The 23,133-nt window shown below is 38.7% G+C and overlaps 1 protein-coding gene across 8 annotated transcripts in view; it reads right to left on the bottom strand.

Annotated features, from left to right (window-relative positions):
- Nucleotides 1-23,133, bottom strand: part of ANK2 (ankyrin 2) — a 570,766-nt gene that overhangs the window by 88,125 nt on the left and 459,508 nt on the right. For all 8 annotated transcript variants that reach the window (XM_027103570.1, XM_027103569.1, XM_027103568.1 and 5 more), the window contains 3 exons: nucleotides 19,718-19,816; nucleotides 19,252-19,350; nucleotides 778-876 (listed from right to left, as the gene is read on the bottom strand). In XM_027103570.1, coding sequence (XP_026959371.1) covers nucleotides 778-876; nucleotides 19,252-19,350; nucleotides 19,718-19,816 — 297 coding nt within the window. The remainder of the gene's footprint in view (nucleotides 1-777; nucleotides 877-19,251; nucleotides 19,351-19,717; nucleotides 19,817-23,133) is intronic.

The following is a 23,133-nucleotide window of genomic DNA, read 5'->3' as shown; positions in this document are numbered from 1 at the left end:
TTCTAATAAGAAGTGCTTGACGGCTTTAACCCTAAAGTTGTCAAACCCCTCTCCGAATCCTGTACTATGCTTAGGAAAGTAACTCTTGAACTGAGGATGAGGCCTCCGAAGAAAACTATTCAAGTACCAAGTACACTCACTCCTCAACAGAGGTCAGGCCATCTGTTGCAGGTAAGATGTTACCACAGGGAACACAGTAACATATTTAGCTGCAGCTGTGCAGAAGCTCACCGTGCAGCAAAAGGACACAAGCAAGCAACGCAGGCTCCAGCAGCCACTGGGGATCCCGGTTTGTTAAATTGCACCGCTTAGTTTACAATTCAACGGCTCCACATCCCAAACAGCTTAGTCGGAGCCAGCGGCCTCGGAAACTGTGCTCCCTTAAGAAGGCCGGGCGGGAGGGGTCGGACTCCGCGCCCAGCCGAGAGCCAGCTGGAAGCCGAGCTCTTTCCAGCAGCCCGAGCGCAGGGCCCCCTCCCGGAGGAAAGACTGAGTCAGGCCGCGCCGCGCTCCCTCCCGGGACGAGCGCTCCCTCCCGGGACGAGCGCTCCCTCCCGGGACGAGCGCTCCCTCCCGGGACGAGCGCTCCCTCCCGGGACGAGCGCTCTCAGGGAAATCCCAGGCTGATTTCTGGAAATCCCAGGCTTTCCGGAGTGCGGAGGCTCATTTAAGGAGGCTGTATGGGGACTCAGCTCAGCCAAGCGGCCCCCCTGGAGGGGGACAGGGGCGGGGGCAAGGAAGGAGCTGCGCGGAAAGGGGCAGCCGGCGCCGCCTTACCGCGGTGGTGGCGTTGGGCTTGGCCCCGTGCGGCAGCAGGACGTTGATGATGTGCGTGTGGCCCTGCTGGGCGGCCTGGTGCAAAGGCGTGTAGCCGTTCTGCAGACGATGGTGGCGGCAGATCGAGCAGAGATTTGCAAAAGGAGGAGGAAAACTAGGTTAGCCTTTATTTTGAATTTCTTAGTCTTATTTACAACCAAACCGTCACGGATGCCTGCGTCTTTGGAGCACAGTATCACCAGCAGCCCATTTTCTCAGCAGCAAAACTCCCCCCCACACACACCTTATCGTCTGCTAAACAAAGAGGCTGGCTTATGAAGTAGCAAGATTAACAGACTCCAAATCATAACTAGAGTTATATTTTCACCAATTAGCATTTGAGTTAGCATTAAAAATGTGTATGCTGAGAGAAGATTTATAATGAGAAGGAGCACTGTCACAGTGATTTCTTCCCTAGGAAAAAGGAACGGTCAAGTGTTTAACTGAAGCTTCGGAGTACCATACAAACAGCTGCTTGTTCATCGAGACTTCCTTCATCATTAACCTCTGGGCTAGCTTTAAGAATTCTAAGTCAATGAAAATAAATCTAAATCTTATATTCCTTTCAGAGAACACCTCAGTCAAAGACGTACGCACTTAAGAGAAGATTTCATTGGAAGCTGAGTGGCCCACTTTCAATTAAAAAATGTCTTTTAAAAGTAGGTTCTTTTTAACATTCTAGTCTAAACTTTCACTCAGATGAAAGTTCTGTAATCCGTGATTTGTGAGGAATTGTTGTTGAGGTTAGTGGGAAGCCAATCTTGCTCAAAACTCTAGTGGGTGGTGGGTATGGTACAGGTTGGTTGCATATGCACATTAATTAAACTGCATTGGAATCCTTGGAGGCACAGCAAAACATTAATAGCTATTGTGTATTAAGCATCCATTTTACGCCAGATATTGGACCTTATATTTATTCTTTTTTTTTTTTTTTTTTTGCGGTATGCGGGCTTCTCACTGTTGTGGCCTCTCCCGTTGCGGAGCACAGGCTCTGGACGCGCAGGCTCAGCGGCCATGGCTCACCGGCCCAGCCGCTCTGCGGCATGTGGGATCTTCCCAGACCGGGGCACGAACCCATGTCCCCTGCAGCGGCAGGTGGACTCTCAAACACTGCGCCACCAGGGAAGCCCCATTGTCTCTTTTAATCTTTATTACCATTCTGAAAATGAGAGTGCTTGGTACACAGTAGGTGTTTTATAAATAACAGATGCCTAAATGAGGGCATGAACAAATGACTGAATAAATGAATAATTTTCTCCCCATTTCAGAGATGATGAAACTGAAAATAACAAGGTTAAGTAATTTCTTCACAGTCATTCTAGGTTCAGATCCTATGTAGAAGAGCATGATAGACAATGACTACCAGATTACTTTTTTATTGTCTACCTGCCTCACCCCCAATAAAATTTCATCTATGTATGTCAAACCCAAGTGTCCTGGGCACAAAGTCCTGAGTAGCCCATGCATACCTTAAACTTGTAAGAGTATATGTTCCCTACATCTAGTGTCACTGCCTCCTCATGACCAACAGGCACAATTGCTTCTCCTGTCTACATGAAGTGTCTGACTCTGTGCTGTTAAAAAGAAAACCACAGGCCCAAGATGGAGTCACTTATGCTAAGCCACACAACCATATTGGGGCTTAATACCTAACCTAATTGAAATTTAGTCTTAACCAGGCAGTCAAGAATTTTCTAGTCAATACCAATGAGGTAATACGTTCATTCCCCAAAGGAAGATGAAGTAATCTGCCACATAGACCTTTTCTGTCCCCCATAGGTAAGTTACCTAAGCCTGAAATAATCTTTTTTTTTTTTTTTGCAGTACGCGGGCCTCTCACTGTTGTGGCCTCTCCCGTTGCGGAGCACAGGCTCCAGACACGCAGGCTCAGCAGCCATGGCTCACGGGCCCAGCCGCTCCGCGGCATGTGGGATCTTCCCGGACCGGGGCACGAACCCGTGTCCCCTGCATCGGCAGGCGGACTCTCAACCACTGCGCCACCAGGGGAGCCCTGAAATAATCTTTTTTCTTTATGACTTGCTTGTCCTGCCTTTAAAAATCTTTCCCTTTTGGTAGCCCTTTGGAGCTCCCCTCTACTCACAGAAGGATGCTGCCTAATTCATGAATCATTCAATAAAGCTAATTAGAGCTTTAAAATTTAGTCAGATGAATTCTGGTTTTTTAACAGATTTGGTGGCAGCAGTGTGATCCAAAGTGAAGTTCTGATGGCATTTTGGGACAACAAGAAACACAGTCGTGATACCTGCAAACTCCTATCTGAGTCCACTGTCTTTCTCTCCATTTCTGGGGGCTGTTGGTAAGTTCCTCTCGGTTTGAGCTCTGCTCTTTTTGTGTTGAACTCCAGATCTAACTGGCTTTCCAGTTGGTTCCCAATTTGTTTGGAATCACTAGTTCCATGTTGGGTACTTCTGGTAGTTCCGACCACAATTTCCTATTTGACTGGAAACCCCAGCTTATGGTTCTGTCCCTAGATTCCATGTTGGGAACTGCTAGCTACAGTTCCCCATTTGTTTGGAATCAGTCCACAGACCCTATTTGTTGAGGTCTGCTGGTTCAGTTCTTCACCTCAGGCTCAGGTTCCAAGTTGGGAATTGTTGGTAGTGTACCAGGGCCTTTTTCTTGGCCAGGCTGCAGTATTTGGTATTTACTGTACTTAATTCTGCAGTGTTAAGGTACACATACTTGTTTGTCCTGTTTTGTGTAGATAAAGGCTAGCTAAAAGAGATGGGATCTTTAATTTCTAAAGAGTAAAGTGCACCGCCTTCTGGCACAACTGCCTATTTTATGTCTAAGAACTATAATCGCAGAAGCTATAGATGTCTACAAAAATGTCAAAATCTTACTGTGTCCTGAGAGTTTTACCTGGTAACTATCATGTTGGGGATCCCCAAAATATGACCAGACAGAAATGTGGGTGGCACTTCATTTGTGGCAAAATATGGCTGGACAGAAATGTGAGTTGAACCCCATATGAAGCTAGGGTCCTACCGAACTGCTGCCAGCCCTCAGGGAAATTACAATGGCCATTATGAGGAACATTCCAATTAGATAAAATCTTTTAAGAAGTGAACTTAAGGGCTTCCCTGGTGGCGCAGTGGTTGGGGGTCCACCTGCCGATGCAGGGGACACGGGTTCGTGCCCCGGTCCGGGAAGATCCCACATGCCGTGGAGCGGCTGGGCCCGTGAACCATGGCCGCTGAGCCTGCGCGTCCGGAGCCTGTGCTCCGCAACGGGAGAGGCCACAACAGTGAGAGGCCCGCGTACCGCAAAAAAAAAAAAAAGAAGTGAACTTAAAAGCAAGGGATACATATTTTAATTGGTATGCAAAAGCCTCCAAAAGGGTTCAAAATTTCAAAATAGCTCCACTGAAAGTTCTGTTGCAAAGAGCTAAGAAAAAATTAAAGATATAAGAGGTTCCTAAAACAAAAGACTGTAAGACTGACATAACTCCAGTGGTCCCCTCTTTCCTCCTTTACTTAAGTATTCATTCTAGTAATCCTGTCTGAATTGCCTTTTCCACTCTAAAGAGAACAGGAGACCGTAAACAAAAGCCCACCATGTTAATGGCCTTACAGACACCCCCATGCCTATCTTCGAAGGAGAGCCCCCATATGGACACCTCTCAGAGTTGATGAGACTTTGAGGGATCTTCTGGTAAACTGCTACACTATGCCCTTAAACTGCCAAGGAAAGCTAAAATTAAAATGAATAAAAAACAGGAGCCTGCAGAGGGGATCCAGGGAAAAATGGCAGAAGCCAGGGAAAGGTAAGAATTCTTACCAAACCCAGTTCTACTGAACCTGTCTATAGTGCCCAGGTGAAAGAGGAAAATAAAATTTCAACTTGTCCCTTCCTTTCCAAATACAGATCCACTGGTTATTGATCCTTTCTCTCCCAGGGATAGCCATTGCCTTCGTGCTTGTTTTGCTTGATGCCCTAAGTACCTGGCTTGGCTTTCAGCCTGCCTGGGACATGCAAGTTGTCAGTTCTTTCTTTTGCTTGCCTTTGGGTGACTCTAGATCTTGTGAATATAATATCTTTTGCACCCTTTTGGGGGACACCTCTTGAGTCCAAGAGTTTGTTCAATATTACCAGAAATATCCATTGTTTGTCCTGGCTGAAAACTGACAAGATATTTGAAAGGATTTAATAACTTTATAACCAGAGGTTTGGCCAAATTGGAAGCTGATATTCAGAGCCTGACAGATTAAAAAAAATTTTTTTTGGCCATCTTCTCTAAGCTAAATGTAACCAGAGAGAAACATTCCAACATAGGTAGAGGGGTATGTCAGTCCGTTAGCATCCAGGCTCCAATGCAGTTCTTTAAGGAATTGAGAACAACTGTCCTTATCTTAAAAGTCTTTGCAAAGCTAGAAGTATAGCTCTAGAGAACTGCAGGAAAAAAAAAAGGAGGTGGGGAAGGGGACTTTAAAAAAAATACAAATTGCTAAAGCAGCACTCTTGCCCAAAAATCTAGTTCAAGGAAAATTTTTAAATGAAAACTGTAAGATCTCTGTTTATGTCTGTCTGTATGCTCATGTGTGTCTATATATGTGTTGTAGGTGTGTGGCATTTTTCTACCTTTGAATGGTATTGCTAAAGTTAATTTGTAGAAGAGCTCCATTTAACTGGCTTAAACAAGCAAGCCTTTTACAAATTTAGGATTCAAACTAACCCAAATGCTTTTCAAGTTCACATGATCTGCGATAATGTTTGGTAAATAAAGGCTAGTTTAAGTTTGATGGTTTAATGAAAATAGATATGCCTTTAGAGTTAATAACATTGAATATAATGCAGATAAAACTTTTTATTCTACCTGGGCTTATTAGTCAAATAAATTCATGTTATCTCTTGCAAAATTTGTCAGCCAGAAAAATAACCTAGAACATTAACAGACTTTGTCTAATGTCTCATGAGGTTTTTGTGGGTGGTCTAAACATAATTATTGAAAACAAGTAAATTAAATGGGTGTAAGTGAGAGAAAAGTTTCTAGATGAACTTTTTCGTACTTACCCCAAATCTTTCTAGTACCCTGAAACCTTAAAGTTTTGCTAAGTTGAATTAAATGATGGATAGTCATTGAATATCCAGACCATTTCCAAATAGGATAAAATATTGAAACATTTATTACTGGGCATAGGTTTATCCACTTTTTGCTTCCTTTCACAAAGGAATTAAAGATACTTGGGTCTATTAGCAAACATCTTTTGTGCCATTGTGAGCATTTTTCCAGAAATTATAAAAAGTATTTATAAGTCTGCCAGTAAACAGAATGCTGATGCAAATGACAGTTTATAATGCTTACTTCTTAGTTTTCACTAGAAATTAAAGGTTACTAAGAGTTAAATATTCTTATATGTGCAGTTAGTTAAGCCTACTAGAAATAATAAGGAAAAGGAATTTTACATGTGGCCAGGACTAGATAAGTAGAATGAATTTAGTTAAGTAAATAAGTTTGAATATCAAAAGTTGGCTGGTGCAAAATTGGAATGTGTTTTTTTCTCTGTGAGAAGGTCAACATTTTTTGTTTTCTATAAGTCTGTTCTTGAAAATAAGAGATTACGAAAGGTTTTTCTTTAAGTAATCTGCCTAGAAAAAACAAAGATATTATATCTTGTCAAAATAATCACCTATGTTCTATGTTGTCATTATCAGGTCATTGATTACTTAAATAAACCTAGTCCTCTAGATATTAAAAGAGCTAAGTTTTGCTCAGAACTATGTAACCTTCAATGTCTACCTAGGAAATCTTTGTTATTTTGATTAAATAGGTAACTAAGTATTGTTTCACAATGACCTATGAACATATTTGATCAAGTTATAAAATCTTCTGATATTTTTGACAAACTTCCCCCAAATCAAATTCTAAATGAAGTCTTTTTGACCTTAAACTAACATGGAAATTTTCCAGAGGGCCCCTGGAATGTTTCAAAAGATTTGTTCTCTCTCCTTATAAAAAGGGAGATGCTTATTTGGTATTAATTATGCTTATTTGGTATGTTAAATTACATGGGAAGCATGTAAGAAGTAATACAAAGCCTTCTTTATGTTGTGTTTATTACAGGTATATGTTATAAGTATTTCATAAATTGTGTGAAATTCCTGGAAATCTGATACGTCCTAATTCCAGTTATTATCTAAATATGTTGTGTGTCACAGAAATAACTAAATATCCTTGTTAATTCCATCAGGTCTTTAATAATGGACATTGTTTAAGTCTTCTGTCATTTGCAGAGAGCTATTGTTTTACTCTGACACTTTGCAAAGGTCTTCTGGCAAAAGCATTTCATCTTCAGAAAAATTCAAGAAAATAACTTTTTGACAAGTGCAGGCTTCTGATAACTTTAAGATCATAAAACTGAATTGGTAAGCAGAAAGCCTGCCTTTGGATATTCTTGGAAGGGATTATACCAAGTCCCCTTTACTATTCAGATGACAGCGAAACTTCAACAATTCAAGCCTTGGGTACATATTTCACAGTTAACAAAGACTCCAGCTGACATCTGGTCCCATCCAAATGCTGGAGACCTCCAAATTAAACTGACTAGGAAGAGAAGTAGCTGACATCAAGGTAGACTGCTTCTTCCCAAGACACCAGATCATGACTTCATGCTTTAACTAAACGTGAAACCCTCTCTTCTCCTTTCCTTTACTCCAGCATCGGCCTGGAAAGATAACACCACCATTCATATCTCCCAGGCCATTGCTAAGAGAAGTAACCTTTCAGACTGCTGGATTTGTCATCAAAAACTCGGATCTGTCCATGAGGCTAGAGACCCCTGGTATGTTTCCCTGTCTCTTATTAATACCCCAAATTTGGGAAACTTTGTGTCCATGTTCTATGCAAAGAAAGGGATACAAGGCAAGAATAACCAGAGTGCAACTGCCTACATGGTCCACAGACCCTTAATACCAGGAGGCATGCATGATTCCAAATTAACTCTCTTTGACAGATCCCTACATCCCTGATTAGGAGTAAATGTTAATGAGGAACCTCTCCTTAACTTTTGAAGATATTCCAGATTCTGTTGCGAAGATAAGAGCTGCCCAAGAAAGATCCTTAGACTCTGTGGCTGAAGTTATTCTTGATAATAGGATAGCCCTTGATTCTGTTTGAGCTGAGCAAGAGTGTGTGTTGCAGCCAACACCCCCTGCTGCACTTGGATTAACACTTCTGGGGAAGTTGAAACAATTACATAAAATCACTGAGCAAGCCACTTGGCTCAAAAAAGGTGACTCCTTCAATGAGGTCTTGATTTCAATTGATTTCGGTCTTGGGCACCATGGCTCAGAAGTGCACTCCAAACATTGGGAATTATCCTGCTTATAATAATTATAATAATCTCCCTCGTGCATCGTGTTCTGGCAAAAGCTTTAAATACATGTTCACAGCCACTAACCACAAAGCAAATGATCTCCCTAAGACTGGAACATCAGGAAAGGAACGAAGAGAATAACCAATTTAAAGATTGTGAACCTGAAGCTATAATCTTTGAATATCACAGGGGTAGAAGAAACATCATAACCTATGGATACCACCAAAGGGATGATAAAAACCATGAGAACTTCAGAGAGGTAGCTGAGAGTGATGCTAATGCCTTAAAGTTTGATCACTTCTTTCAGTTAAGCTGAAAGTCTGATCAAAAGGGGGGAACTGTTAAAAAGAAAAGCCATAGGCCAAAAAATGGAGTCACTTGTGCTAGGCCACACCATGAAACCGGGGCTTAATACCTAACCTAACTGAAGCTTCAACCTCGCCAGAAATGTAGTCTTAATTGGTCAGTCAGGAATTTTCTGGTCAGCACCAAGAACATAATCCGTCATGTAGGCCCTCACCATCCCCAAAACGAAGAAGAGGTAATCTGCCACTTAGACCTCTTCTGTCCCCCATATGTAGGATACCTAGGTCCGAAATAATCTTTTTTCTTTATGACTTCCTTGTTCTGCCTTTTAAAACCTTTCCCATTTTGCAGTCCTTTGGAACTCCTCTTTACTTGCTAGATAGATGCTGCTGATTCATGAATCATTCAATAAAGCCAATTAGATCTTTAAAATTTACTTGATTGAATTTTTTTAAAACAATGCATAGGGTGCCACATGATTCCTTCTATGCTTTCACTCTGGCCTTTCCATCCATGGGGAGGTACCATATGTGTGACAGTCTATTTGTCTGCTTACCCCCAGGCTGGAATGTCATCAGCTTTGCCTTGTCTGTTATATATCCCTACAATGGAATGACCCCAGAAAACCTGGAAACATAAATAAATTACAAGGACTCTGAGAAACTTACAGCTACTGCAAGGACTCTGCTCTCAAGTCAAGTAATCCATGGATATTTCAGGAGCATAAAGTAAGTAATATTTCTTTTCCTAAAAAAATTACTCCTTTCCATTGTGTTTATAAAGATTATACCAAAGTTTTATAAAATTTCCCAAATTTTTATACCAAGTGATGAATGTTTGAAGAGTAAACGAAATACGTATGTTTTTATTTTCATAGCAACAAAACAATTTTTTAGTAACTATGGTTACATATGGGATGTGAGGAAGAAAACATGATTCCTCCTCCAAAAATGTCATTTTCTGTGAAAAAATTCTGAAGTATTTATTAAAAGAATGTCCTTTGAGGTATGTATCTGTCCACTCCCCTGAAGACATATGAAAAGATAAATTTACTTCCAAAAGCAGGTAAAATCTACATAGTTCACTTTTTTAAAATCTGAAAAGTTAAAATGAGATTTTTCTCTCAACCAAATGTCCATTTGAATGCAGATGAAACCCAGGGGAGGTAAATGATGTTATATAGACAACATGTCTGGCTTTTAAATATCCTAACAATTTCAACAAATACTTAACAAAAAAATACGGTAAACGTTTTCAAGTTCTGACAAAATCTCTTTGCATTGCTGCATTTATGCCTTTCCGGAGAATACCTGGATTCCAACAAGAAAGTCTTTCCAGCAATACTTATATGTGAACTGACTCAGCAAAAAGGTATCACACGCTAAAGCCTGAGAATTCATATGGAAGCTTTTAAATAAGTCTCAAAGTGCAATTTCATGAAAACTCAAGAACTGCTCAGAAACTAGGCAATAGCTATTCTTGTTAGAGTCAGATTAGAAGTTTTGAATCTCAAATGTTGTTAGTATTATCAATAATTTAAAAAATAACTTTATTTTTAATTCAGTTACAAATACGCTTATGTATAGGCATACTTTTATTTCTACTTCAAAGAGGATATAAAAAACTGAGTTCCAAAACTTATGTTTCTAATTAGTAGCATCTTTTTTTTTTAACATCTTTATGGAGTATAATTGCTTTACAATACTGTGTTAGTTTCTGCTGTACAACATAGTGAATCAGCTATACATATACATATATCCCGATATCACCTCCCTCTTGTGTCTCCCTCCCACCCTCCCTATCCCACCCCTCTAGGTGGTCACACAGCACTGAGCTGATCTCCCTGTGCTATGCAGCTGCTTCCCACTAGCTATCTGTTTTACATTTGGTAGTGTATATATATCCATGCCACTCTCTCACTTTGTCACAGCTTACCCTTCCCCCTCCCCATGTCCTTCAGTCCATTCTCGATGTCTGCGTCTTTATTCCTGTCCTGCCCCTAGGTTCTTCAGAACCACTTTTTTTTAGATTCCACATATATGTGTTAGCAGACGGTATTCGTTTTTCTCTTTCCGACTGACTTCACTCTGTATGACAGACTCTAGGTCCATCCACCTCACTACAAATAACTCAATTTTGTTTCTTTTTATGGCTGAGTAATATCCCATTGTATATATGTGCCACATCTTCTTTATCCATTCATCTGTTGATGAACACTTAGGTTGCTTCCATGTCCTGGCTATTGTAAATAGTGCTGCAATGAACACTGTGGTACATGTCTCTTTTTGAATTATGGTTTTCTCAGGGTATATGCCCAGTAGTGGGATTGCTGGGTCATACGGTAGTTCTATTTTTAGTTTTTTAAGGAACCTCCATACGGTTCTGCATAGTGGCTCTATCAATTTACATTCCCACCAACAGTGCAAGAGGGTTCCCTTCTCTCCACACCCTCTTTAGCATTCATTGTTTGTAGGTGTTTTGATGAAGGCCATTCTGACCGGTATGAGGTGATACATTATTGTGGTTTTGATTTGCATTTCTCTAATGATTAGTGACGTTGAGCATCCTTTCATGTGTTTGTTGGCAATCTGTATATATTCTTTGGAGAAATCTCTAGGTCTTCTGATCATTTTTGGATTGGGTTGTTTGTTTTTTTGATATTGAACTGAATGAGCTGCTTGTATATTTTGGAGATTAACCCTTTGTCAGTTGCTTCATTTGCAAATATTTTCTCCCTTTCTGAGGGTTGTGTTTTTGTTTGTTTATGGTTTCCTTTGCTGTTCAAAAGCTTTTAAGTTTCATTAGGTCCCATTTGTTTATTTTTGTTTTTATTTCCATTTCCCTAGAAGGTGGATCAAAAAGGATCTTGCTGTGATTTATGTCATGGAGTGTTTAATCCATGACATTTAATCCATTTACATTTTTTTAACATCTTTATTGGAGTATAATTGCTTTACAATGGCATGTTAGTTTCTGCTTTATAACAAAGTGAATCAGTTATACATATACATATGTTCCCATATCTCTTCCCTCTTGCGTCTCCCTCTCTCCCACCCTCCCTATCCCACCCCTCTAGGTGGTCACAAACCACCGAGCTGATCTCCCTGTGCTATGCGGCTGCTTCCCACTAGCTATCTATTTTACGTTTGGTAGTGTATATATATTTCCATGCCACTCTCTCACTTTATCAGCTTACCCTTCCCCCTCCCCATATTCTCAAGTCCATTCTCTAGTAGGTCTGTGTCTTTATTCCTGTCCCACCCCTAGGTTCTTCATGACCTTTTTTTTTTTTCCTTAGATTCCATATATATGTGTTAGCATACGGTATTTGTTTTTCTCTTTCTGACTTACTTCACTCTGTATAACAGACTCTAGGTCCATCCACCTCACTACAAATAACTCAATTTTGTTTCTTTTCATGGCTGAGTAATATTCCATTGTGTATATGTGCCACATCTTCTTTATCCATTCATCTGTTGATGGACACTTAGGTTGCTTCCATGTCCTGGTTATTGTAAATAGAGCTGCAATGAATATTTTGGTACATGACTCTCTTTCAATTATGGTTTTCTCAGGGTATATGCCCAGTAGTGGGATTGCTGGGTCATATGGTAGTTCTATTTGTAGTTTTTTAAGGAACCTCCATACTGTTCTCCATAGTGGCTGTACCAATTCACATTCCTACCAGCAGTGCAAGAGTGTTCCTTTTCTCCACACCCTCTCCAGCATTTATTGTTTCTAGATTTTTTGATGATGGCTATTCTGACCCGTGTGAGATGATATCTCATTGTGGTTTTGATTTGCATTTCTCTAATGATTAATAATGTTGAGCATTCTTTCATGTGTTTGTTGGCAATCTGTATATCTTCTTTGGAGAAATGTCTGTTCAGGTCTTCTGCCCATTTTTGGATTGGGTTGTTTGTTTTTTTGTTATGGAACTGCATGAGCTGCTTGTAAATTTTGGAGATTAATCCTTTGTCAGTTGCTTTATTTGCAAATATTTTCTCCCATTCTGAGGGTTGTCTTTTGGTCTTGTTTATGGTTTCCTTTGCTGTGCAAAAGCTTTTAAGTTTCATTAGGTCCCACTTGTTTATTCTTGTTTTTATTTCCATTTCTCTAGGAGGTGGGTCAAAAAGGATCTTGCTGTGATTTATGTCATAGAGTGTTCTGCCTATGTTTTCCTGTAAGGGTTTGATAGTGTCTGGCCTTACATTTAGGTCTTTAATCCATTTTGAGTTTATTTTTGTGTATGGAGTTAGGGAGTGTTCTAATTTCATACTTTTACATGTACCTGTCCAGTTTTCCCAGCACCACTTACTGAAGAGACTGTCTTTTCTCCACTGTATATTCTTGCCTCCTTTATCAAAGATAAGGTGACCATATGTGCGTGGGTTTATCTCTGGGCTTTCTATCCTGTTCCATTGATCTATATTTCTGTTTTTGTGCCAGTACCATATTGTCTTGATTACTGTAGCTTTCTAGTATAGTCTGAAGTCAGGGAGCCTGATTCCTCCAGCTCCATTTTTCGTTCTTAAGATTGCTTTGGCCATTTGGGGTCTTTTGTGTTTCCATACAAATTGTGACATTTTTTGTTCCAGTTCTGTGAAAAATGCCAGTGGTAGTTTGATAGGGATTGCATTGAATCTGTAGATTGCTTTGGGTAGTAGAGTCATTTTCACAATGTTGATTCTTCCAATCCAAGAACATGGTATATCTCTCCATCTATTTGTATCATCTTTAATTTCTTTTATCAGTGTCTTGATAATTTTCTGCATACAGGTCTTTTGTCTGCTTAGGTAGGTTTATTCCTAGATATTTTATTCTTTTTGTTGCAATGGTAAATGGGAGTGTTTTCTTAATTTCACTTTCAGATTTTTCATCATTAGTGTATAGTAATGCCAGAGATTTCTGTGCATTAACTTTGTATCCTTCTACTTTACCAAATTCATTGATTAGCTCTAGTAGTTTTCTGGTGGCATCTTTAGGATTCTCTATGTATAGTATCACGTCACCTGCAAACAGTGACAGCTTTATTTCTTCTTTTCCGATTTGGATTCCTTTTATTTCTTTTTCTTCTCTGATCACTGTGGCTAAAACGTCCAAAACTATATTGAATAATAGTGGTGCGAGTGGGCAGCCTGGTCTTGTTCCTGATCTTAGTGGAAATGGTTTCAGTTTTTCACCATTGAGGATGATGTTGGCTGTGGGTTTGTCATATATGGCCTTTATTATGTTGAGGAAAGTTCCCTCTATGCCTACTTTCTGCAGGTTTTTTTTTTTTATATCATAAATGGGTGTTGAATTTTGTTGAAAGCTTTCTCTGCATCTATTGAGATGATCATATGGTTTTTCTCCTTCAATTTTTTAATATGGTGTATCACATTGATTGATTTGCATATATTGAAGAATCCTTGCAATCCTGTTTTGTGATTGCTTGTGATTGCTCTGTTCATATTTTCTATTTCTTCCTGGTTCAGTCTCAGCAGGTTGTGCGTTTCTGTGAATTTGTCCATTTCTTCCAGGTTGTCCATTTTATTGACATAGAGTTGCTTGTAGTAATCTCTCATGATCCTTTGTATTTCTGCAGTGTCAGTTGTTACTTCTCCTTTTTCATTTCTAATTCTACTGATTTGAGTCTTCTCCCTTTTTTCATGATGAGTCTGGCTAATGGTTTATCAATTTTGTTTATCTTCTCAAAGAACCAGCTTTTAGTTTTATTGATCTTTGCTCTCGTTTCCTTCATTTCTTTTCCATTTATTTCTGATCTGATCTTTATGATTTCTTTCCTTCTGCTGACTTTGGGGTTTTTTTGTTCTTCTTTCTCTAATTGCTTTAGGTGAAATGTTAGGTTGTTTATTTGAGACGTTTCCTGTTTCTTAAGATAGGATTGTATTGCTATAAACTTCCCTCTTAGAACTGCTTTTGCTGCGTCCCATAGGTTTTGGGTCGTCGTGTTTTCATTGTCATTTGTTTCTAGGTATTTTTTGATTTCCTCTTTGATTTCTTCATTGATCTCTTGGTTATTAAGTAGTGTATTGTTTAGTCTCCATGTGTTTGTATTTTTTACAGATCTTTTCCTATAATTGATATCTAGTCTAATAGCATTCAGATCTTTTCCTATAATTGATATCTAGTCTAATAGCATTGTGGTCGGAAAAGATATTTGATATGATTTCAATTTTCTTAAATTTACCAAGGCTTGATTTGTGACCCAAGATATGATCTATCCTGGAAATGTTCCATGAGCACTTGAGAAAAATGTGTATTTTGTTGTTTTTTGATGGATTGTCCTATAAATATCAATTAAGTCCATCTTGTTTAATGTATCATTTAAAGCTTGTGTTTCCTTATTTATTTTCATGTTGGATGATCTGTCCATTGGTGAAAGTGGGGTGTTAAAGTCCCCTACTATGATTGTGTTACTGTCGATTTCTCCTTTTATGGCTGTTAGTATTTGCCTTATGTATTGAGGTGCTCCTATGTTGGGTGCATAAATATTTACAATTGTTATATCTTCTTCTTGGTTCGATCCCTTGATCATTATGTAGTGTCCTTCTTTGTCTCTTGTAATAGTCTTTATTTTAAAGTCTATTTTGTCTGATATGAGAATTGCTACACCAGATTTCTTCTGATTTCCATTTGCATGGAATATCTTTTTCCATCCTCTCACTTTCAGTCTGTATGTGTCCCTAGGTCTGGAGTGGGTCTCTTGTAGACAGCATATATATGGGTCTTGTTTTTGTATCCATTCAGCCAGTCTGTGTCTTTTGGTGGGAGCATTTCATTCATTTACATTTAAGGTAATTATCGATATGTATGTTCCTATTCCCATTTTCTTAATTGTTTTGGGTTTGTTATTGTAGGTCTTTTCCTTCTCTTGTGTTTCTTGCCTAGAGAAGTTCCTTTAGCATTTGTTGTAGAGCTGGTTTGGTGGTGCTGAACTCTCTCAGCTTTTGCTTGTCTGTAAAGATTTTAATTTATCCATCAAATCTGAATGAGATCCTTGCTGGGTAGAGTAATCTTGGTTGTAGGTTTTTCTCCTTTAACACTTTAAATATGTCCTGCCACTCCCTTCTGGCTTGCAGAGTTTCTGCTGAAAGATCAGCTGTTAACCTTATGGGGATTCCCTTGTGTGTTATTTGTTGTTTTTCCCTTGGTGCTTTTAATATTTTTTCTTTGTATTTAATTTTTGATAGTTTGATTAATATGTGTCTTGGCGTGCTTATCCTTGGATTTATCCTGTATGGGACCCTCTGTGCTCCCTGGACTTCATTAACTATTTCCTCTCCCATGTTAGGGAAGTTTTCAACTATAATGTCTTCAAATATTTTCTCAGTCCCTTTCTTTTTGTCTTCTTCTTCTGAGACACCTATAATTGGAATGTTGGTGCATTTAATGTTGTCCCAGAGGTCTCTAAGACTGTCCTCAGTTCTTTCCATTCTTTTTTCTTTATCCTGCTCTGCAGTAGTTATTTCCACTATTTTATCTTCCAGGTCACTTATCCGTTCTTCTGCCTCAGTTATTCTGCTATTGATCCCTGCTAGAGTATTTTTAATTTCGTTTATTGTGTTGTTCATCATTGTTTCTTTGCTCTTTAGTTATTCTACGTCTTTGTTAAATGTTTCTTGCATTTTCGCTATTCTATTTCCAAGATTTTGGATCATCTTTTACTATCATTATTCTGAACTCTTTTTCAGGTAGACTGCCTATTTCCTCTTCATTTGTTAAGTCTGGTGGGTTTTTACCTTGCTCCTTCATCTGCTGTATTTTTTTCTGTCTTCTCATTTTGCTTATCTTACTGTGTTTGGGGTCTCCTTTTCGCAGGACGCAGGTTCGTAGTTCCCATTGTTCTTGGTGTCTGTCCACAGCGGCTAAGGTTGGTTCTGTGGGTTGTGTAGGCTTCCTGGTGCAAGGGACTAGTGCCTGTGTTCTGGTGTATGAGGCTGGATCTTGTCTTTCTGGTGGGCAGGTCCACATCTGGTGGTGTGTTTTGGGGTGTCTGTGGCCTTATGATTTCAGGCAGCCTCTCTGCTAATGGATGGGGCTGTGTTCCTGTCTTGCTAATTGTTTGGCATAGGGTGTCCAGCACTGTAGCTTGCTGGTCGTTGAGTGAAGCTGGGTCTTGATGTTGAGATTGATATCTCTGGGAGATTCTTGCCATTTGATATTACGTGGAGCTGGGAGGTCTCTTGTGGACCAGTGTCCTGAAGTTGCCTCTCCCACCTCAGAGGCACAGCGCTGACTCCTGGCTGGAGCACCAAGAGCCTTTCATCCACACGGCTCAGAATAAAAGGGAGAAAAAATAGAAAGAAAGAAAGAAAGAGGATAAAATAAAATAAAGTAAGATTAAAAAAAAATAAAGTTATTAAAATAAAAAATAATCATTATGAAAAATATTTTAAAAAGTAAAAAAAAAGAAGAAAAAATGAACGGACGGACAGAATCCAAGGACAAATGGTGAAAGCAAAGCTATACAGACAAAATCTCCCACAGAAACATCTCAAAATCTCAAACAAAAAGAGAAAAGGGGAAACAATAATATATCTTGCTGCCAAAGTCCACCTCCTCAGTTTGGGATGATTCGTTGTCTATTCAGGTATTCCACAGATGCAGGGTACCTCAAGTTGATTGTGGAGATTTAATCCACAAGCAATCTGGGTTGTAGGTTTTTCCCTTTCATCACTTTAAATATGGTCCTGCCAGGAGTTTCTGCTGAAAGATCAGCTGTTAACCTTATGGAGATTCCCTTGTATGTTATTTATTGCTTTTCCCTTGCTGCTTTTAATATTTTTTCTTTGTATTTAATATTTGATAGTTTGATTAATATGTGTCTTGGTGTGTTTCTCCTTGGATTTATCCTGTATGGGACTCTCTGCACTTCCTGGACTTGATTGACCATTTCCTCTCCCATGTTAGGGAAGTTTTCAACTATAATGTCTTCAAATATTTTCTCAGTCCCTTTCTTTTTGTCTTCTTCTTCTGAGACCCCTATAATTGGAATGTTGGTGCATTTAATGTTGTCCCAGAGGTCTCTGAGACTGTCCTCAATTATTTTCATTCTTTTTTCTTTATTCTGCTCTGCAGTAGTTATTTCCACTATTTTATCTTCCAGGTCACTTACCTGTTCTTCTGCCTCAGTTATTCTGCTATTGATCCCTTCTAGAGTATTTTTAGTTTCATTTATTGTGTTGTTCATCATTACTTGTTTGCTCCTTAGTTCTTCTAGGTCCTTGTTAAACGTTTCTTGTATTTTCTCCATTCTATTTCCAAGATTTTGGAACATCTTTACTATCATTATTCTGAACTCTTTTTCAGGTAGATTGCCTATTTCCTCTTCATATGTTTGGTCTGGTGGGTTTTTACCTTGCTCCTTCATCTGCTGCATTTTTCTCTGTCTTCTCATTTTGTTTACCTTACTTTGTTTGTGGTTTCCTTTTTGCAGGCTGCCAGTTCGTAGTTCCCGTTATTTTTGGTGTCTGCCCCCCAGTGGGTGAGGTTGGTTCAGTGGCTTGTGTAGGCTTCCTGGTGGAGGGGACTGGTGCCTGTGGTCTGGTGGTGGGGCTGGATCTTGTCCTTCTAGTGGGCAGGGCTGCGTCTGGTAGAATACCTGTATATCTTTTTTTCTTTTCCTTTGTGCTTGTCTAGTTTCACTTGAAGTGCACCCCACTCTTCAGACCAGGGTTCCTAGTGTGAAATGGCTGCGCCCAACACCTCAGCTTGGCAGGCCGTGTGCCTGAGTGCTATGCTCCACATGGGCAGCTCTCTCTTTCTCTCTCTCTCTCTCTCTGTCTCTCTCTTACTCTCACTCTCTTTCTCTCTTTTTCTGTGTCAATTGTGTAGTCTGTCAGAGTCTTATCCCCCTGGGAAGCCTCACCAGCAGCTCTGCCCAGCCCTGGAGCCTTTTTATTCCCTTTGTGCTTATTCTATTTTTACTTGCTCATAGGGTACTGCATGCAGAGGCCTCGAACCCAGCGCTTCAGACCAGAGTTCCTCGTGGAAATCGGGACACCACGACAGCTCAACTCAAGATGGTGGTGGCTAATTATTAGCATCTTGAATGATGACTTTGAAAACTCCCGAATGTGCTCACACTAATTTACTTGAGCCTATTCACACAGCTGCAATTAGTGATTTCTGATACATAAACTTAAACAAATGCAATTACATACTTCTTTGGACCAAGAAAATTGGAGCTGCAGGTTATATTATGCATAGTAGCAGTAGTCATTTTACGCATTTCTCTTCCTTGAAATAATTTGAATATACCGAAGTGTGGTTTTATGTTCCCATCATGCTTTGCAGGATAGGACCCTTCAGATGGCACTGAGAAAAACAGTCAGCTCTGCATTATCTTTGAAATCTTCCAAGCCAGGCCTTACATAGTATTGCCTCACTGAGCACAACCACGTGGTAGTCCAAATGTGACAGAATTCATTAAAAATGAAAGGCATGCAGTCCAGGCTGCCTGTCTGTATTTCCTCACCAGAGACTGAGGGCTAGGGGAGGGCCAAGGCCGTGAAACAATGTAAAGGAAATCGGCCAGAACATCAAGATATTCTAGCCAGCATCTATTGTATCCTATAGTAAATTGTTAAATCGATGTCGCCTACATGGCTGTCAAAGGTTATTAGAATGAAAAGTCCCAACAACTGTACAAAACTACATCGCTTATTCAAAATCACTTAAGAAGAACTAAAAAGAAAATATGTTTGTAACTATGGTGAGCTACTGAAGTGTCCATATAGCCGAACCATTTGTTTATAGAAAATAAAAATGAGTACATGTATTTTACCTTGGTTTTTGCATTGACATTTGCTCCCTGCTTCAGAAGAAAGTTGACCATTTTCACGTTTCCATAGTGACAGGCCACAATTAAAGGAGTGTAACCAAGCTACAAATAATAATAAACAAATAAATTACTACTCTAGTAGTTAATACTCAAGGGGAGAGGGGGGCATGGAGGGAAGCAAGTACAGGAAGAAAAGTGCAAGTCATCCTGACTAGCTGAAGTAATGAGGGAGAGAGGGTAAACCTAAGTCTGCAAAGTTGGAATCTTTTTGTAAAGATTCCAAATATCTGCTATCCATTTGCACTTGCTTTCAGCAAAAATGGAGAACCATTATAGATTTGTGAGGAGAGTCATAAATAATTCAGAATGGGCTTTGAGGAGGGGGAACTTGGACTTGTGGTGACCTGAATGGGGGCTACTGGGAATAATCCAAGGCAGAACCTGTCAATATTACAGTGACTCGCTTTACCTTTGTGTGAGCATCCTTGTCAGCCCCATGCTTGGTGAGAATATCAGCAACATTCACTTTATCTTCCTGGGCTGCAAGGTGTAAGGATGTGAGTCCACTCTATAGAGAGAAGGGAAGCAAAGGGGGTACAATTGAAGAAGAAAATACATTGTATCATCTATAATACTATGTCTTGAAAAATCCTGAAAAGTTCACAGCCTCTCTCTAGAAACTGCATTTTCTGATATCTAAGACAAACCCTCCAAGTTAATATGACTTTCCATCTAAGACATACTCTCTAAGTTACTCAACACTTTCTTCAAATTACATTTTCTATACTGTGTACTTATATTATGATGTGAGCCTTTAAAATAACTCAGCTAGTAAGCTTCCAAACAACATTTATTTCAAACCCATCTGTGCCTCCTGTTGAATCAATTTATTTCCTTAAATAATGGACCAACCGGTTACTACTTCTACATTATAACCACAGCAATAATTTATATTTTCATCAATAAAACATCACATCAATGAAAAAGATGTCCAGAGTTACAGGAAATGAGTTCAGAATAATTTTCTCCAGCATCCAAAGATAGTACATTATTTTGGGGGTTCCGCTAAGTGCTAAATAGTGACCCCATCATTTATATATTGCCCCATAAATTTGGCCAGTTTTATGTAAATGTCCTGGCACACATACATCAAGTAATTATTTTAATTATTTGAATATGCAATTAAAGTACAGTTAAGAATTAATAAAAGATGAAAGAATAGAGAAAGGAGGAGGGAAAAGTGGTTCATTCAGTCAATGCCACAGTCTGGCAGCGTTACTACATATGCAAGTATCTCCCATCAAGCAAAATTGAAATTTAAAGAGGATCTTTAAAACCTAAGTCATTTGTATGTTTAACTAGTGTTTTTTGAGTACCTTTCACATGCCAGGAAGTGTTCTAGGCACTCGAATATATCAGTGAATAAAAGCTTCTGCCCTTTTAGAGCTTATATTCCAGCTAACAGTATATTCATGCCGTATGTTTCTCTCCTGCTGTATTGTTCAAATACCTAGTATATTTATCCTCTACCTGTACATCCTGCATCTGTATACTGAGGTATCTTACTTGTTCTGAGTTGGCACCCCCTCTCCCCCAATTCACATCCAATTAAAGTTGACCATCCCTCTTAACCATGGCTTTGCAGGCCTGCTTTACTTCTATAAACTGACAAGTTCTCTGACCTTTAAAAAATCGAAGTGATATTTACAGAGAAAGAAAAAGTTCTCCAACTAGAGAAAGGGCTTTATATTTAAGAGTCCAAGGCTTTTTGATTCTTACAGTGCTGGCTGAGCTCAGCTTTTGTTTTTCCTTTTTTTTTTTTTTGGCTGTGCCGTGCAGTGTGTGGGATCTTAGTTCTCCAACGAGGGATCGAACCCAGGCCCTTGGCAGTGAAAGCTCTGAGTCCTAACCACTGGACCACCAAGGAATTCTGGAGCTCAACTTTGAGTTTCATAAACCATGAGGATGAGGTGGAATATGCACTCTTTTGCATTAAAATGTTATCACTTCTAAACAAATAGTATACAGTCCTAAAGTATAAACAGTATGACTATTAGGACAAAACAGAAGATTATTCTTCATGTTGTTTTTCTCCATATTAAAATAGCAAACATAAAAATATTTCTCCTTTGAGATCATCGGTCTTTTAAAAATGTTATTGAAGTGATCATCAAATATCTCAAAGGCATCTTTAATGGCCTTTCAAATATATGTGCTGTTTTCTACATGACTTTGCAGAATGGATTTTCTACAATATAAGATTGCAAACTAACAACCAGTATGAAAATCCTCTATAGTTTATTATGGTAAGCTTGCATACCTAAATCAAATTATGTAAACCTTCCTAATAAATTAAGAAAATAGAAGATGTTGAAGGAGTTCTTTTCAAAAAAAGTAATTTATTTCCTAAGATGTACCGGTGGACTCTACAGTCGGTTTTATTTTATTATTACATGGTGATTGGATAAGGAATGTAATATCATTTCTATATTACAGTTCTTACTAAGAAATAATCATTTAGAGAATATGAAATTACTGATTTTAGCTGGTCTTAAGTAGAAAAAGAATATATGTAATTTACAAAAACGGGAGAATTTATTATTGGCTTTGCTTATTACCTGAGATACTTTCACGGTTGCATTATCTTATAATTTATTTATTTCATATATAACTTATTTATTAATTATTATAATGTATAATTATAAATAATACCAACCAAAAGCCAGGGTTATATTTTTATATATTATATTGTTATTCAGATATATCTTAACATATTTACTAACATTTTACTCTAGTAGCAAATATCAGTACATCATGCCTTTGTCTTTAAGACACCACCCAATGTTGAAATCATTGTTATAAAGATAACATAAATACTTCGTGATTCAAATAGAATATTTTTCTCCATTGCTGAGTGGAGAAAATATTCAAAAATACTCATTAAATATTTGCTGATTGACTGCTAAAATTCTCTCAAAGGAAGTAATATGTTTAGAAGAATACTATCAGGGAGAACACAGTGAACTGATTCCAGATATGTATCTATAATTTTTATGAATTAAAAATTACACCATCAGAAGCACTGTGTGATCAGTTTCATGAAATGTCTAGAATTTCCATTCTACTCAAAATTTTGCCTGATTTGTTTATGGATTTCTTGTGTTTATTTTTTAACGAAGATTTGTTTTTAATGGACAATAAACACTTACATGACTCATTTGTATACTGATGTTAAATGAAATATTCTACTATTGGTTTCATGGTGAGACTATCCCCAGTGGGGTAAAAGACCACCTGAGAGGCATGATTTTAACGACCACAAGGAAATCCATGCCCAGGACTTTAATGACTGTCTGACACACTGAATTTCACCATAAGGCTTCATCATGTTCATTCTTGTTAAAATGCAAATATCTTTTGGAGGGCTAACCATGTAATTAGTCTCACCATGCGTTAAAAAAGGATCTCAGAGGCCTTTCGATAGAGAAGAGAGAAGTGCGTAAGGGCAAGGGATGTACTGGAACATTTCTGAGTGATAAAGACACAGAATAGGGCTCTAGAGGCATTCAAGACAGCCTGTGTTTTTCACAGCTCTTTCTAAAGGACATGAGCTACACATTTACAAATGTTATTAAGACCAACTTACAACTGAGTCTCCAAAAGTACTAATTAATTCAACAGTGAGATGTGGAAAACATCTTATTTGTATATTTGTGGAAAATCCTAAGAAACTCAATTTTCACTAAACCCACACCACGTGTTACAAAAAAGTATTAGGAGATCTAACTGATGAGCTAACTTATAAATACAGGCTCCAATTTTTTGTTTCTCAGCAGCTGGCTCCAATGGAGTACACAGAAGTATATATAGATATAAATATATAGA

Source organism: Aethalodelphis obliquidens, unplaced genomic scaffold, assembly GCF_003676395.1.
Source record: "Aethalodelphis obliquidens isolate GAN/ISIS:26980383/991018 unplaced genomic scaffold, ASM367639v1 scaffold6, whole genome shotgun sequence".
Lineage (NCBI taxonomy): Eukaryota > Metazoa > Chordata > Mammalia > Artiodactyla > Delphinidae > Aethalodelphis > Aethalodelphis obliquidens.
Note: the sequence above shows the minus strand (reverse complement) of the source record. Positions and strands in the feature narration are given on the sequence as shown.